Genomic DNA, 13,464 nt, shown 5'->3' with positions numbered 1-13,464 from the left:
CTTTGTCCCTCAGTCTGCGCACACACACACACACACACACACACACACGAAGTTGAATCCACAACTGTTCACTGCAACTCCATTTGTAACTTTGCAAAATTAATAAACATAACAATTACTGCTACAATAGATTAATGGAGGGCAGCGATTTTTGTTAATTTTGTTACTAATATAAACTAAGCGCCTAACACAATGACTGGCACATAGTAGGCTCTCAACGAATACTTGTTTAATGCCAAATGAATTAAGGGCCTACAGTGTACCAGGCCGTCGCGCTAGGTCACTCCTGCATCACCCCCTTCACAGTCGTTTCCATCAGGGCGGTAGAGGCTGTCTTGAGTCCTCCCAAAACTAGGAGGCGCTGTAGGAAAAGCCCAGCTTCTTTCCCACGTCACCTTCTATGCCCGTGGTGTCGTTTGACCGCGTGAAGTCTCTGCCCCGAGTTAAGATGGCGGCGTCGGTGGCAACAGCTGCCGCCCGACTGCGGCGGGCCATTCGAAGGTCGTCCCCGTGGCGGGGCCCCAGCTGTCAGCCCCTGTCATCCGTGCCCCCTTCAGCCCAGGCGGCGGCCGTGCGTGACGCCTTCCTGAGCTTCTTTCGGGACCGCCATGGCCACCGACTGGTGCCGTCCGCTTCCGTGCGGCCCCGCGGCGACCCCAGTTTACTGTTCGTTAACGCGGGCATGAATCAGGTGGGGCGGAGTGTGTGATTTTTTCCAGAGAGAAAGATGCTACGGGATTGGGCAAAAGAAGCAAGGGGCGGAGCTTATAGCTTTTGGGGAAAGAGGGCGGTGCGTGGTTGGGCTAAGTGATCGGGGCGCCGTTAGGGTTTGGGGAAGACTCGACCTGGGAACGCCTGGGTTGGATTGAGTTTTAGGCTCAGGAATGGTGGGGGGGGAATCCCCTGGGGGCAGACTGGTGGGGGACGTCTGGCTTCAGTTATTCATTCTTTATAAAGATCATTCATTCATTGCATAAACATGTTTTGAGCACATGCTATCTGCTAGACTGTGTTCCCTAAGCCTTTGACTTTGAGCACCAGTTATCCTCCCTATACTTCGTTGTCTTCATCTGTAAAATGGGCGGCAGCGGCCGGGGGAGAATAGGTTAGCCTTAGAAGCTATCCAAGAACCCTCTTAAATGCTGCCATTGTTAGGCCTGCCAGTGCCTTGTGGTCTCAGTGTTGTCCTCTGAAGTTATTGGGTGTTGTTGAAGAAGCTGAGATGGAGGATGTAGCCATTCAGGGCCCTTCCAGCTACCAACACATTCCTCCTCTTACCTATTTTTTCTAGCAGAGGGTCTCTGTTGCATGATCTGTTTATCCTGGGCCTACCCCAGACACACCAGAGATGGGTGCCCCAAAGCTCCAAAGTTGCCCGCCTGGCCACGTTCGCACTCCACTCTCAGGAGCACAGTCAGCCTTCAGCCAGCGCAGCCATCTCTGTCCTAACTCCCCACCTTTCTCTACTACTGAGATATTCCTCTCCCCCTTCATGTATTTCCAGTTCAAGCCAATCTTCCTGGGCACTGTGGATCCACGAAGCGAGATGGCAGGCTTCCGACGTGTAGCCAACAGCCAAAAATGTGTGAGGGCTGGAGGACGCCACAGCGACCTAGGGGATGTGGGCCGAGACCTTTCTCATCATACCTTCTTTGAGATGCTCGGCAATTGGGCCTTTGGGGGTGAATATTTTAAGGTGAGTCTCCAGGAAGCCTTGGAGTTAGGAGAGGGTCAGCGGTCAGCCAAGAAGTGGGTTAAGGTTAGTCCTGGCTCCATTCTAAGAGTCTGCTTAGGCCTCGTACCAGGCGCGCAGGCAAAGAGCAAGATGAACATGTATAATGGGACTGTGTCTCGTTTCCCTGTGCTCCTTGAGGGCCAGGACTGAGCCCGCTGCCTAATGGCTGGTCAATAACTGTATGACTAACTAGTAATACTAAAATGCAGGAGTTAAAAATCATCCCAGGCTAGGGTGGTTAGAGGATTTCATGGAGCAGGTGGGACTTGAAAGAAAGGAGGGTTTAGAAGAGGAAGGGAACTTTCTGGGCAGGAAAAAACTCAGAACAGAAATGATCATGTCTTGTTCTAGAAACACGGTGGACAGCGGAAATGGTTGTGTCTTAAGCTGAGGGCTGAGCTCCCGTGGCTTGATTGACGCTTCAGGTGGGCTTTCTTCTCACCCATCTTCCTCCGCCCACCCCATGTGGGTTTCCACTGCAGGAGGAGGCTTGCAGCATGGCCTGGGAACTGCTGACTCAGGTCTATGGGATCCCTAAGGACAGGCTATGGATCTCCTACTTCGGTGGCGACCCCAAGGTGGGGCTGGACCCAGACCTGGAGAGCAGGGACATCTGGCTCAGCTTAGGGTAAGTCTGCCCTCCCTAATGTCCACTCCTGGAGGGCAGGAGCCTGGAAAATAGGGACTCTTAGCACCAGTCCTCAGAGTCTCAGCATATTCCAGGAGATCTTGCTGAACTTGATGGAGGGGCTCTCATGGCAGAGATGGTCCCGGCTTCTGGCTTTGTCTGTCTCCCCACCACTCGTCTGGCTTTCTTTCCAGGGTGCCTGCCAGCCGTATGCTTTCCTTTGGACCACAGGAGAACTTCTGGGAGATGGGGGATACTGGCCCTTGTGGGCCCTGTACTGAGATCCACTATGACCTGGCTGGTGGGGTGGGAGCCCCCCAGCTGGTGGAGCTTTGGAATCTGGTCTTCATGCAGCACAACAGGTAATGGGAAGCTGAAGCAGGAGGAGAATCCCTGGCTAGACGTGGAAAAGGTGGCAGTCAGGAGACTTTGATCCATTTCTTATAAAAAGAGTTAAATGGCACTATGTGCCAGGCACATTTCTAAACACTTTCCAGATAATAATCCTAATCTTTGCCCATGACAGTTTAAACTAGTCACTGCTGCTCTCTGGCCTCTGCTGTCTCATCACATGATAGAGTTGAACTCAAGATTTTCTTCCAGCCTTGACATGTCTCTTTCCAAGGCAAAGAATTACATCCCAGAAAGGGGATGTCTGGGTCCAGGCAAGGGCCCAAGTGGGAGTGAGGATGGCGATCCCCCTTTATGAGAAAGGACGGGACCTGAGACCATCATTGTCTGAATTCGGGAGGGGGTGGGGGAGCATACTGGCCTCAGGTCCCTCCCCTGTCAGCCCCCTTGGGCCCCTCCACATTCCTCTACTGGAGCATCTGCCTCATACCTGTAATCCTGGGCGGGGCCTCACCTTGCATACCTTCCCCTGCAGGGAGGCAGATGGAAGCCTGCAGCCCCTGCCCCAGCAGCACGTGGACACAGGAATGGGCCTGGAAAGGCTGGTAGCTGTGCTACAGGGCAGACGCTCCACCTACGACACTGATCTCTTTTCCCCACTGCTCAACGCCATTCAACAGGTGAGCCTGCCTCTTTCCTTCCAGAAGCCTCTCTGGCCTGCTCATCACCAGTGCTCACTGCTGTTGCTTTCCATCTTTGTTGAGAAGTCAGGGTATTCCCACATGTGGGGACAGTGACCAGCCAAGGACATCAGGGTGTTAAACACGAGGCTAGGATTCATCTTCGTTATCTGATATCCTGATATGGCTCGTGACTCCTCCCTTCCCTCATTTATTCAAAAAATATATGCTGAGTGCCTACTTTGTGTTGAGTTCTTTGTGCTTGGTACAGGAGATACAACAGTAAACAGAAAAGATATCATGAAGACTACATTCTAGCCTAAGAGATAATAAGTAAATGTATTAAAGAACAAGCTAGCAGCTTACAGGTTGAGAACAGGCAGTAAACATGGGTGATAGTAACTAGGGCAGGGGGCAGGGGTACAGAGGAATCTTAGGCAAAGCATTTGGGGAAGACTCACCGAGGAGATGGTCTCTGAGCTGAAACCTACAGGAGGAGGAGTCAGCCCCAGGAAGCTCATTCCAGGCAGAGGGGATTGCAGGTACCAAGGCCCCAAAGCAGGAAAGGAAGCCAAAAACGGTGGCCAGCAAGCTACAGTCGAATCGCATGGGATGTAGTTGGAGAGTGTGTCAGTTAGCTTTTGTTGTATAAGAAGCCATCTGACGCTTTGTAACTTAAAACAACAATCATTTATTTAGCATATCAGTCTGTGGGCTAGCTATGTAGTCTGAGCTTAGCTGGGTCGTTCTTTTGGTCTGATACGAGCTCACTCATAGGTCTGTGGTCAGCTGCTTGGCAGCTGTACTTCTGGGAGTTGGCAGCTGTCAGCTTTGGGCAATGGGAGTGACCCGTCCGTGTGTCCCTCATCATCCTGCAGGCTAGCTTGGGCTTATTCACATCACAGCTCAGCAAGGTTCCAAGGAGAGCAGAAGCACACGAGTCTTCTTGAGGCCTCAGCTCAGAACAGTGTCATTTCCACCACATTCTGTTGGCCAAAGCAAGTCACAGGCTAGCCCAGATACAAGGGATGGAGAAATAGATTCTATCTCTTGATGGAAAGCAACTGTAAAGTCATATTGCAAAGTGCCATGCACACAGGAAAGGAAAGGATTGTGGTCATTTTTACAAACAATCTACCCCAGAGAGAAAGGCTGGAATCCTATCTACTGGGACTTTGAATTCCCACGTGAGGCTTTTATTCTAAGTGTGGTGAGCAGGGCTCTAAGGGGGGAGGGGCATGTTCTGATTGACACTTTTAAAAGGCTACTCGTATTGCTGTGTGGAGCGTGGGCCGAAGGGAGACAAGAGTGGAAGCTGAGAAACCAATTGGGAAGCTATTTTATAGTCAAGGGAAGAGACAATAGGGCATGGCTTAGGCTGATAGTAGTGGAAGTGGAGAAAAGTCGGTTGCTTTGAGAGATCTCATGGAGGTAGACGCAAAGGCCTACTGATGGATCGGATGGGGAGGGCAAAGAAAGTCAAGGCTGGCTAAGTGTTTGAGCAGTGTGTTGAATGGCAGGACTGTTTGTTGAAGGGGGAAGATACAGCTCTGGAGCTGCATGGATCGTGCACTCTGCTCTGGAGCACATAAGTGTACACACAGCTTACACCCTCCCGCCCCGCCCCCTGGAAAGCCTGTGGAGGTGGGTGTGAGTGATGGAGTCAGGCCCAGTTCACGTCTCAGAGCTGCTCCTTAGGAGTTGTGTGGCTTGGTGACACTTAGCTCCTCTGGGCCTCGGTGTCCTCTGCTCTTCTTTTTTTTTTTTCTTTCTATTACCTCAGTTTCCTCTTAAATCCAGGATAGTAATACCTCCCAGAAGAGGATGTTTTGGGGATTAGACATGACATCGTCCAAGCACCCACGCAGTTCTGACAGTACAAAGTCAGTAGAGGGTCCCAGTGTGATCATCGTTAGTGTGAACATGGGCCCTGTGAGGGCAGGGGCTGGCTCCCACTCATCTGGGAAGCCTCTTCCGCCAGGCCGTTGCAGATGTGCTCGGCTGTAGGTGGTGAAGAGCATCCCAGCTGGGCCAGGTCACGCGGGACCAGCAGCCATGTCTCCTTTCTCCCGCTCTCCAGGGTTGCGGGGCACCTCCTTACTTGGGCCGGGTAGGGGCGGCAGACGAGGGCCGCACAGACATGGCATATCGAGTGGTGGCCGATCACATCCGCACGCTCAGTGTCTGCATCGCCGATGGCGTCTCCCTTGGAATGTCCGGTGCCCCGTAAGTCTGGAAGGACTACAGAGAGGGGCAGGGGCAGCTGGGGCTTGCAGGGGAGAGGAGGGAACAGATGGAGGGGTGGATTGGGTGGAGCTGGCAGGAGGAGCGGGGGAAGGGAGAGGCCTTTGGGATGGGAGCACATGCTCTGGACCCCGTCCTCCCCGCTCCCCATACTGCTGACCAGGGGCTGCTGGGGTTCATAGCTGGGCTCTGAACCCCTCTAGGCTGGTTCTTCGTCGGATCCTCCGTCGAGCCTTGCGGTTCTCAACAGAGGTGTTGCGGGCACCACCTGGCTTCCTAGGCAGCCTGGTGCCCATAGTGGTGGAGACGCTGGTAAGGGCAGAGCTTCCTCCCTCCTCTGGGCTTCCCTGGGCACTCGGGGAACCTGCCGCTGAGCCCAGGCAGTGCCCCCGGCCTGGGCTCCCCACCCTAAATGTCCGGCCAACGTCCTGTCAGCAGGCTGAGAAAGCTGACATTGCTTACAAAGCAGGGAACCTTCAGGAGGCCCACTTGTCCAAGTTGCTGAGCCTTTGACCTTGGGACGCCTTTCTGTCTATGTCCCCCCCACACACAGGGAAGCTGATTCCCCATTTGGGTCCCTCCCCCTGTCCATCAGTCTGTCTGAACCTCCAGGACAGGTGTCCTCAAGGAAGCCCAGGGTGGGAGGTGGAGAGCGGCCTGGTTGCCTTTAACCCCTCAGCCCTCTCCACTTCCTCCAGGGACACACGTATCCTGAACTGCAGAAGAACTCAGCCCAGGTACTGGGTTCGGATGGGGGAGGGAGTGGCTGACGAGAGTGGTGGAGAGAGGCACTCCCTGCAGTCCTGTCCCGCCCCTGGTTCAGATAAGCAACCTGGTGTCAGAGGACGAGGTCGCCTTCCTGGCCTCCCTGCAGCGAGGTCGGCGCATCATCGATCGGACCCTGAGGCGCCTGGGACCTTCTGATGTGTTCCCTGGTGAGTGGGGTGCCACGCCAAGGCCTGAGCGCCTCTCATAGGTGAGCCAGAGCAGGCCGAGGTGGGTGCCCTGGGCCAGGCCTGTGCCTCACACCCACCCCTCCTCCCATGTCCCTCTCCCCAGACTCAGCATTTCCAACACCCAGACCTGTCTGTGGTGGGAACAGCACCCTGCTTCTCCCCATTTCCCCACTTCCCAGCTGCCCCGCTGGCCCTGCCTCAGTCTCTGCTTTCCAAGGCTGGCTTCATGCCCAGAACGAGCTTCCCTCCTCCTCGGAAATGACAGTTGCCGAGGGAGTATCCTGAGCTACTCCCAGCTCCGGCCTTGGAGCACGAAGCCTGAAGGTGACCGCTGTCCTGAGCCGGCCTGGCATGGGGAGGAGGCACTGTGCTTGGTACCTGCTGGCTCCTGTGTGGTTAGAAAAGCCCAGGCCCTTACTTCTCCCTCACTTCTCCTCCCTCTATCCTGCCCCTCAACACCCCGTGTCTTCCTTTCCCAAAGCCCAAGTAGCCTGGTCTTTGTCAATGTCTGGAGACCTGGGGCTCCCCCTGGACCTGGTAGAGCTGATGCTGGAGGAGAAAGGGGTGCAGCTGGACTCTGCTGGGCTGGCACGGCTGGCCCAGGAGGAAGCGCAGGTACAGGCCAGAGCACCCCCACCGGGTTCTGTTGGGACAGTCAGCCCCTTCCCCAGCCCTGAGTTCCTAGGGAAGGAGCTGTAGCTATCGAGGGAAACAGGAGGCGGAGGTAGGTAGGGGCTGCCCCTTCACCTCAGGTCCCACCCACGGAGGAACACTAGTGCAGTGGGCTAAACAGAGGAGCGAAAGAAGAGAGGGCAGCACAGCGTCCTAGGAGAGGCCTCCGGGGGCAGAGGTGGGTGAGGGAGGTCTGACCCTGAGACCCCGCACAATGGGTGGTGTACCAGCCAGCCCAGGGCCTCTAGCAACCAGCACGCTCTGAGGGCTTATTTCAGAGGATTCTGCAGGGTCCACACAGCTGTGAGGCAGGGACAGGGATCTGTGGCGGCTCCAGTCCCATTGCGTTCTCCGTGCACATACATACAAGTACATCCTTCGTACATACACGCCCATCCTGCAGCACCGGGCCCGGCAGGCTGAGCCAGTTCAGGAGCAGGGACTGCGGCTCGACGTCCATGCACTGGGGGAGCTGCAGCGCCGAGGGGTGCCCACCACCGATGACAGCCCCAAGTACAGCTACTGCCTGCTACCGAGCGGGGGTTATGGTGAGAGCCTGGACTGAGGTGGGTGACCACAGGCTTGCCTGAGCGTCATGGGGAGGGCCGGCAGAGATGGTGGCTACCAGCCCTATGCACTCCCAGGGTTAGCCACCAGGGGTCACTGCGGCCCTCAGCTGAATTTGATGGGGGCCAGCCCCCCCCACCCCCCAGCCAGGTGCCTCTTGGCTTGAAGACAGACCCACATGCACATCCCAGACCCCTGCCTAATAGTAACCATTCTTTGTCCTGGCAGAGTTCAGCGCCTGTGAGGCCCAGGTGCTCCAGCTGTATACAGAGGACGGCACAGCCGTGGCCTCTGTGGGGGAAGGCCGGCGCTGTGGCCTCATCTTAGACAAAACCAACTTCTACGCTGAACAGGGGGGTCAGGCTTCAGACCGAGGCTACCTGGTGCGGGTGGGGCAACAGGTGAGCCCCCGTCCCCGGTCCCCCCCCACACACACACACACACATACGCATATTCTGACTTCTGCAGGAGGCAGATGTGAGCCTTGAAGGGAGCCAACCAAGGGGAGGGAAAGGCTATAGGCGGTCACTCCAACACCTTGTCCTGTACCCTTCCCCAGGATGTGCTGTTCCCAGTGGCCCGGGCCCAGGTCTGTGGAGGCTTCATCCTCCATGAGGTGGTGGCCCCTGAGTGCCTGAAAGTGGGGGACCAGGTGCAACTGCACGTGGATAAGGTAAGGACCCCAGCCCAGCTATTCTTCATATCTTGTTGCCCTTGTACTTTCCCCAGCCCTCACCCTCACCCAGGACCCTGGGTGACACTAGTGTTTCAGGCCTGGCGTTTAGGCTGCATGGAGAAGCACACCGCCGTCCACCTGCTAAACTGGGCCCTGCGGCAGGCCCTGGGCCCCAGCACAGAGCAGCGAGGCTCCCACCTCAGCCCCGAGCGGCTGCGCTTTGACGTGGCCACCCAGGTGAGCAGGGCACAGAGAGACAGGCGTCAAGTGAGAGAGTCGGGGCAATCCGAGGGCCTGGGCTCCTTGTCACTCGTCACTGTGGGAACTGGGTGGGTGTCTTCCCATCAGGCTCCTCCTGTACCAGCACGGGGTCGGCTACACAGTGTCTGAGCCCTCCCTTCACCTCCAGCCACCCAGCTTCCGTGTCCCTGCTGTCACCCGAGCCATTCTGCCCAGACTGAGCTGCCCTCTCCCTTCTCTGCCACCCTGTTTCCCTCCTCTCCTTGCATGTCTGGCTCAGATACTTCCTCCAGGAAATGCTCACTAAGTCCCATTCCACCTAACTACTCCTTGCTCTGCAGCTCTCCCATCCTGTACTTCTCTTCCGCGGGGCCGCCCCTTGTTGTAAGCTCCCTGAGTATGGAGCCTCCATTTCCTGTTTCTCCATCAACTTTCAGTGCCAAATAGAAGGCCTGCAGCTCCCAATAGGCCCAACTCCCAGGTAGCTTTCTAAGGAAAAGAATTGTCTGCTCCACAAATGTTTCCTGAGCACCAGTTCTGTGCTCAGCTCTGTTCTACGATCCCAGGGAGTTCAGTGAACAGGGAGCGCTTCTGAATGCATCACTCGCAGGCGTGGGGCTGCCTGCCTGTTGATGAGTCCATTTCCCCTGACTCCGCCAGGCTCCATTGACCCCAGAGCAGCTGCGGGCAGTGGAGGGCATTGTGCAAGAGGCCGTGGGGCAGGATGAGGCCGTGTACATGGAGGAGGTGGCCCTGGCACACGCTGCCCATGTCCCTGGCCTGCGCTCTCTGGATGAGGTGAGTTGGGTGAGCCCCCCCCCCCCGTGGAGATCGCCTTCCCCTCAACACACACAGGCCAATCAAGAGACCAGTCCCCTCTCATCCACAGGTATATCCAGACCCAGTACGGGTGGTGTCAGTGGGGGTGCCTGTGGCCCATGCGCTGGACCCGGCCTCCCAAGCTGCACTGCATACTTCTGTGGAGTTGTGCTGTGGGACGTGAGTCACCCGCCTCCGCCTGCCCTGGCCTGGGGCTGGATCCTCACCTTTCCTTGGTCTTTGAAGCTACCAGCCCCTACCTTGGAGCTCAGGCTGCTCTTTTCTCTCCCATCATCCCGTCTTCCCCCCCCCCGCCCCCCATGCCCATAGGCACCTGCTACGCACCGGGGCTGTAGGGGACCTGGTTATCATCGGGGAGCGCCAGCTCGCCAAGGGCATCACCCGCCTGCTGGCAGTCACTGGAGAGCAGGCCCAGCAGGTGAGCACACCAGCAGGGACCAGGAGGCTGCTGAGTGGCGGGGGGTGGGCGGGGGACACACAGCTGACAGCCTCAGGCTGGGGGATGCCCAGCAGCAGAACCTGTGTTCATGCATGTGCACTGATGTGGCCATAACAGCTGCGGCCATCTATTTTGATGATTTGGTACCTTGATTGGTCCTGATTTTTAAAAACTTCTAATTTGGCCCCAAGCAACAGTGGTGTGAGAGCCCCGAAAGTAAGCTGAGCAGCCCTGACCATCCTGTTCCCTCCCTACAGGCCCGAGAGGTGGGCCAGAGCCTGGCCCAGGAGGTGGAAGCAGCTGCAGAGCGGCTGAGTCGGGGCAGCCGGGACGTGGTGGAGGCTCGGCGGCTGTCCAAGGACATGGGACGACTCACTGATGTGAGGGCCACCCCAACATGGAGCTGCGCCCCCACCCCACCCCCATCTCCTGGCTCTGTGCCCCTCCCCGTGCCTCCTTGGATGCTTCCAGTCTCTCCCCAGCATTCCTGTGGGGCCCCAGCTGGCCAGCTACTTGTCATTTGTCTGCAGGGCAGGATGGTGGGGATGGTCTCTTCCCTGACCCTGCTGGTCCCTGCAGAGGCTGTGGTTTGGGGGGAGGGCAAAGGTGATGGACTGCTTCTGGCCACAGGCTGTGGACACCGCTGTGATGCCCCAGTGGCAGCGGCGGGAGCTGCAGGCCACACTGAAGGTGCTGCAGCGGCGTGCCAACACTGCCATCCGGAAGCTGGAAATGGGGCAGGTAGGAGGGGGCAGATAGCAGGCACACCCAACGTGGGTCAGAGACACTAGTGCACACACCGAGAAGCCTCAAGGCAAGGCCCTCTCCTGCCAGCTGGATGCCGTCACCTGGCGTCCCTACTTCTCTCTGCCAAATTGTCTCCCCAACTCCCAAGTCTGCCTCAGGCTCTTCCTCCAGGAAGCTGGTTGACGTGGTGACTCCCTTCGGCCCTAATTACTCCTTGACTTTCATCCTCCTTCCTCCTGCCCCCTCTCATCCATCAGTGCTCCAGCCTTAGTCCTTTCACCTTCAGCAACCTATTTGTAGGGTCCTGGAGCTAAGATGAAAGGACACAGGTGAGGGAGGAGAGGAGGGACATAAGTGGGACCCAAAAGAAGGAGGTCATTCTAGGCAGAACTCCTGGCCCCTCTGCTCAAAGTTGAAGACCTTTGCCAGGGGGAAGGAGGGGATTTCTGGACTGGGCCTCAGGTCAGAAGTGGGGGCCAGTTGCCCTCTAGCCTGACCCACCCACTCTCCTTCCTGCCCCACAGGCTGCACAGAAAACCCAGGAGCTGCTGCAGCGGCACTCAGAGGAGCCCCTGATTGTGGACACAGTTTCCACTGAGTCGCTCTCAGTGAGTTATTGGAGTTGGGGGGTGTCCCCAGGGTCTGGGAAGGGGAGTCCTGACAGGGAGGTAGCTGGGAACCTGGGGCCTATGGGGTCACCACCTGCCCTCCCTTACTCAGGTGCTGGTGAAGGTGGTCCGGCAGCTGTGTGAGCAGGCGCCCAGCACGTCCGTGCTACTACTCAGCCCCCAGCCCATGGGACATGTGCTATGTGCCTGTCAGGTGGCCCAGGTGAGGGACGTGGGAGAGCCGCCCCCACTCCTGCCCATCTCCTGGTCCAGCCCCCTAATTCCACGCCTTTTATTCCTCCCAGACAAGGGAGCCAAGGCTGGGTAGAGGTGATCTATGAGGACACCCCAGAACGGGGATAGGGCCATCTTCTTGTCCCCAACCACCGGAGAGGGAACCCTGAGATTCCCTAATTACTACCCCCCCCCTCCAGGCTGCACATCCCTGCAAACAAGTAGCAGACATTCACCAGCCTCCGCACACACCCCAGCGCACCCCTCGCCTGTCTCCACCCAGGGGCGTCACCGTGTGCCCGGCAAGGGAGGGGTTGCTAATCCCCACGATGCCACTCTCGAGGGTACATTGAATGGACAGTCGCACAAAGGGCTGCTCTGCATTGCTGCCCCTTCTGTTTCTGTACAGAGTGCTACGCCGACCCTCACAGCAGAGGCCTGGGCACTGGCCGTGTGCAGCCACATGGGGGGCAAAGCCTGGGGCTCTCAAGTGGTGGCCCAGGGCACCGGAAGCACTGCTGACCTGGAAGCTGCCCTCCGTACGGCCCGAGCCTATGCCCTCAACCAGCTCTGACCCAGGGACTCATACAGACTAAAGAGACAGCAGATAGGCCAGTGCCAGGAGCCCTGGGGAATCAGCAGAAGCTCCCCGAGGCTGAAGTAGAGGACTGGAGGCTGAGACCAAGCACCTGAGCTGAAGAGGGCCACGCTGGGCTGCTCGGACGCAAACGTGGACACAAGGAGATGTGGGCTGGTGAAGGCAGAAGTCGGCCCAGAGACACACCCACACTAGGTGAAAGTGAAAACACGGGCTGTCCTGGCTGTGATTGCTCATTAAAAAGTTTCACAGAGGAAAGGCAGTTCCAGAAGGTTCTTTTGCTTAAAAAAAGAGCAGACTTCCCCCTCCCAGCAACCTGGTATGGGGGCCCCATCACCAGTCTGACCCCTCACACTGGGCTGAAAGGCCACCCAGTACCACATCAGGACCAAGAGCGCTCGGTCAGGCGCTCTATGCCAGCCCGTTCTGGGCACCCACAGGGCCATCCCTGGCCACCAAGATCCAGAACTGTCGTGTAGAAGTCATTACAGCAGGGCAGACCCTCTCTGGTGTCACTTATTTCTTTAACAATGACTTGTCTTAATGAACGCCCTGGTGATTTGTTGATAGAATGAGAAACAGGTACCGGTCAGTTGCTGAGAATGTGGCAAGAACCAAACAGACAAAACTTCCTGCCCTTGTGGAGCTTACATCTAGTGAGGAAACAGGCAATACAGAGAAGAGGGTGTCAGAGGTGATGTCTATGGAGAAAGAGCAGCCTGGGGATCGGGTGGGTGGGGTGGTGGCATTGCCTCACTGAGGCGGCACCTGAGGGGAGGGTGTGAGCCACATGGTTTTCTGAGGGAAGAGCTGTCCAGACAGGGAACAGCCAGTGCAGAGGCCCTTAGGGGGAGAAGACCAGGCACAGTGAGCTGGGAGATGGCAGCTCATGGGCTCAAAGAGCAGGAACCAGGGCGACTTTTTGCACAGCACCTGCCCTACGCCTGAGCTGAAGCTGAAAATCGGCAGCTCAGAGCAGGAGGAAGCTGAAGGATAGAGGGCAGCCCTCCTTCCCTACCAGGACCTATCCAGATGCCGGAGCTCCACCTCTATTCCCAAATCTCTGTTGCTACATAAAGGAAAGGACCTCATGGACTCATCTTGAAGTCAAAGGCTCCTGGCTATTAAGTTCTGGGGCCGTTTACTTAAAATTATTAGAGTAGAGCAGGTCCTCCTGGCTTCATTTCCTGCACCATTTCTCATTCTGATTGAGGCACCTGCGGTATATTGGTAAATCACTGATGACGGC

At 56.9% G+C, this 13,464-nt stretch overlaps 1 protein-coding gene across 1 annotated transcript; it reads left to right on the top strand.

Moving 5' to 3' along the window:
* Positions 1-236: 236 nt before the first annotated feature.
* On the top strand, positions 237-12,605 carry AARS2 (alanyl-tRNA synthetase 2, mitochondrial). Its single transcript, XM_033102840.1, has 22 exons — positions 237-691; positions 1,505-1,696; positions 2,218-2,363; positions 2,558-2,725; positions 3,250-3,394; positions 5,475-5,620; positions 5,842-5,950; positions 6,337-6,375; positions 6,462-6,573; positions 7,076-7,209; positions 7,670-7,814; positions 8,062-8,234; positions 8,393-8,506; positions 8,606-8,746; positions 9,410-9,547; positions 9,639-9,748; positions 9,899-10,007; positions 10,286-10,408; positions 10,659-10,769; positions 11,300-11,383; positions 11,496-11,606; positions 12,027-12,605. Exons 1-22 carry the CDS (start codon positions 401-403, stop codon positions 12,189-12,191), a joined length of 3,006 nt encoding a protein of 1,001 aa, XP_032958731.1. The 5' UTR covers positions 237-400; the 3' UTR covers positions 12,192-12,605.
* The last annotated feature ends 859 nt before the right edge of the window (positions 12,606-13,464 follow it).

This window comes from Rhinolophus ferrumequinum, chromosome 3 (genome assembly GCF_004115265.2).
Source record: "Rhinolophus ferrumequinum isolate MPI-CBG mRhiFer1 chromosome 3, mRhiFer1_v1.p, whole genome shotgun sequence".
NCBI lineage: Eukaryota > Metazoa > Chordata > Mammalia > Chiroptera > Rhinolophidae > Rhinolophus > Rhinolophus ferrumequinum.
This window is presented reverse-complemented; position numbering and strand designations above follow the sequence as displayed.

Bases quoted from the DNA above. Each gene is read 5' to 3' on its own strand.
- AARS2 (XM_033102840.1), top strand. From the start codon at position 401: ATGCCCGTGGTGTCGTTTGACCGCGTGAAGTCTCTGCCCCGAGTTAAG. The intron at 2,364-2,557 runs GTAAGTCTGCCC...CTTTCTTTCCAG, and splicing joins GACATCTGGCTCAGCTTAGG to GGTGCCTGCCAGCCGTATGC. The intron at 2,726-3,249 runs GTAATGGGAAGC...CTTCCCCTGCAG, and splicing joins GTCTTCATGCAGCACAACAG to GGAGGCAGATGGAAGCCTGC.